Raw genomic sequence first — 3,505 nt, forward strand, 5'->3', positions numbered from 1 at the left:
GAGCAATGGCAATGTCGAATGGTGACACTCGGTAAGTAATCCTACAATTTTTTGTTTATAGCGTAGTTTATACGGATTATTCCCAAAAAATATATACGTATTTTGGAAATGTTGAGTCGGATTAGTCTAGAATCGATTAATTTTATGGAAGAAAATCTTTCAAACAGCCGTAGTCCGTAAACTTGATACGTGTCGGGTTGTGATTGGAAGGATTCGTAAGAAAGCGGATTCCTAGAGAATGGAACGTATCTCTATCTTATAGGGGGGTTGACTGTACTTAGTTTTAATAATGTTGACAATTTTATTAAAAAAGTACATAAAGAATGAATTGTTATTTTTTATAATATATAGTGAATACTGTATTTAATATTTCACATACTTTTTTACAGTAGAAACAAAATAATTATTTTCTTAAAATACTTTTTAGAATTTAATGTCAAAATCCTATTAAAATAACAGAATTTGAACATAATTATACATTTATATAAGTGTGCAAGAAATACTGGTTTTTCCATTGCACTTAAAGAAATCATATTTGATAATAATAATAGCAATTTGATCTTTGAATCTTGATATAGTTTATTATAATTAAGAAGGGTATTATACTAAATTATATCAAAGAATATAAAAGATAAATTGTATTTCTTCATAAAAAAATTTAAAACATAAATATGTTGAAAGAAACAAAAATATATCAATTTTTGTTTGTTAAACAACAAGGCAGTAAGAAGGAAATTATTATAAAAATGTGAATTATGCAAATATCTTTGTATAATTATAATTGGAACACAAACAATAATCAAATAAGAATGATTGTCACTGCTATTATATTTGGATTTATAACTTTGAATATATAGGGGAGACTATTCCACATTTGGACACTTTTCAATTTACAATCATTTGTTACAAATTGAGGCTATAGAGAACAAATTTAATTACATATTATACAGCACCCTCCATTACCCAACTTTGGAAGCTTTCATATTAGATGTACACACTGTCAGACAGCACTAAAATCTTTTTTTATAATGCAAGTACTTTTAACGATACAAAATCGTTGTCATCGGGCTAATGAATGTAGAATGGAACGTCACTATGTGCAGCAGGCTTATAACATTCAAAATTTTAATATTCCAAACATTTGAACTTTGCAACGAGATTTGATGATGACAATTTTGTATCATTGAAAGTACAGTACTTGCATTATAAAAAGATTTTAATGTTGTCTGACGGTGTATACATCCAGTATTATATGTAATTTGGCATGGACTTTGAAATACTATTTGTCTATTGGAAGCTATCATTTTATGAGTATGAAAAATGGGTTTCCCAGAAAAATTTCCACTTTTCAAAAATGGCAAATCTCCAATTATGGAACAGGGTAATACATAACTAGGTAATGACATTCCACATTCAGACAAAGATTTCATGCCAAAGAAAATTCAAATACCATGCACATTTTGTAAAAAGTGTATATATTATTTGTATTAGCTATTACAAAATTAACTCTCATATTTAAATAATTACAAAATAACTTGAGGATCAAAGGAGAGTGACACTCATTTGACAATATAAAAATTTCGAATACATAATATTAACTTTTCACTTAAAAGCACAAGTTTCACATGCTAATGATAAAATATTTTAATATTAGCCAACATTGGCATAATCATCGAAAGAAATATTAAATAAAAAAGTTGCTGTTACGGCATAAAGGATGAAAGAAACTACAGGTATTGGTGGCAGCTTGGTAAATACGTCATTTATGCCAACTAAATATTTCTTTTAATTTGTGTGTGTTGTTTAATCTACAAATGATTTTTTCATTGCAGGTAAGTGACAAGTTAATCATCAGATGCAGACTCTTCCTATATTTCTATTCAGGCAATATCTTGATAATGGCTTACTCTGCTTACCATGCAGAAGCATTGCCAGTTATGCTACCCAGACCTCTGTTCATTCTTGGTGAGAAGGAGTTGTGAGTTTGAATCCCACTCCAGGCTGCTCTTTTCTTTCAAAATATTATAAAATTAAATTATTTATAATTATTAAATTTAACAAGAGATAGTGGTCTAACCACCTACCTCCTGCCAAATTACTTAGTAATAATTTAGTCTTAATAGTCCAATAAAGAAATCTGACTGTTCATTTGATGTTTGAAGTAATTACTGGGTTTATTTTAATTATTAAATAAATGAAATAATCTATAATTTATCATAATCTACAAAAGGAGTAATAATATTTGAATGTGTGCGACATATATCATCATAAAACTGTATACAGTGATACCCCGAATTTACGCGATAGGTAGGACCAAGCANCTAACAGAACAAAATTTTATTATAAACTTGATTTTAAATTGATTAATGAACTTACAATTATAAAATAATTTTATTTACTCCCTAATTATTATTAATTTCACCAATCATCTTAGTAATTAGTTTGTGTATTTATTATTCATAAATCTAAACCACCAGATTTTCAAGCTATATTTATGCTAATTTTTAACTTAATTAAATTATGAATTTAGCCTAAAGGAAACCAGTTACGCCATTATCTTATGCTAAGATTAATGATTAGAAATTAATATGAATTTAATTAAGTAAATAATTTATAAAATTCTAGAAGAAAAAATTGATCCGAAGCAGGACTCAGATCTGCGACATCTGTAAACTGCTCGGATGCATTATCAGTTATATTACTAAACTATCTTTTCTTCTATAATTTTCTAAATCATTTAAACTACCACATTTAAATGAAATTTCATAATTAAAAAATCTGTATAAACAAACCTAAAAATCCAGTAGTTTAGATGTACAAAAGCTATAGTTATCATTTATGTATGTACACATTTACTAATAAGAACACTTACTAAATCTTCGGGTGAAAAATTATCATCCAAATATTCTGCAAGTTCTTCCTCCTTTTCCTGATAAACATGATCTACCAACCACTTTAATACTCCCAGCTAAATAAAAATATTAAAAATAAATTTGGTAATTAATTTAATAATATATTATTTTTCCTAAAAATTAATTACTATAATTCATTAGATGATGTTTTTACAACTGAAGATTGTATAAATTTCTTAGAATGCTGATTTAAACAATAAATCAATTTTCCAATATTATAATAATTTATTATGAAAATCTAGTTTACTTTATAATATAATTGCAGCTGCTAACACTATTTTTGCTTTCTTTCTTTTATTTTTTTTTTTAAATTATGATCAATTTTAAATGATCATATTAACGTTATACCATACGTTTAATTTTGAAAAACTTTTAATACTTTACTGAAATAATAAAATAAATTTGAAACTAAAATACATGTACGTATGTATTTATTAAATAGATAAACTTTTATATTTTGATTCTTTTATTAACCGATATACACTCAAACTGAATTGTTAATCACTGCTTCATCAAAAAATTATATATGATTTATACATTATATATATAGTAGAACCCCTCTAATCCATCATCTTTGGGACTGGGGGTATGGT

At 26.3% G+C, this 3,505-nt stretch overlaps 1 protein-coding gene across 1 annotated transcript in view; it reads right to left on the minus strand.

Moving 5' to 3' along the window:
• Window positions 1-3,505, minus strand: part of LOC111618625 (protein BCL9 homolog) — a 208,512-nt gene that overhangs the window by 82,159 nt on the left and 122,848 nt on the right. The window contains exon 5 of the mRNA XM_023360181.1: window positions 2,873-2,968. Within this exon, the coding sequence (XP_023215949.1) occupies window positions 2,873-2,968 (96 nt within the window). The remainder of the gene's footprint in view (window positions 1-2,872; window positions 2,969-3,505) is intronic.

The sequence above is a fragment of the Centruroides sculpturatus genome, unplaced genomic scaffold, assembly GCF_000671375.1.
Source record: "Centruroides sculpturatus isolate CEXI.00-Female unplaced genomic scaffold, Cexi_2.0 scaffold94, whole genome shotgun sequence".
NCBI lineage: Eukaryota > Metazoa > Arthropoda > Arachnida > Scorpiones > Buthidae > Centruroides > Centruroides sculpturatus.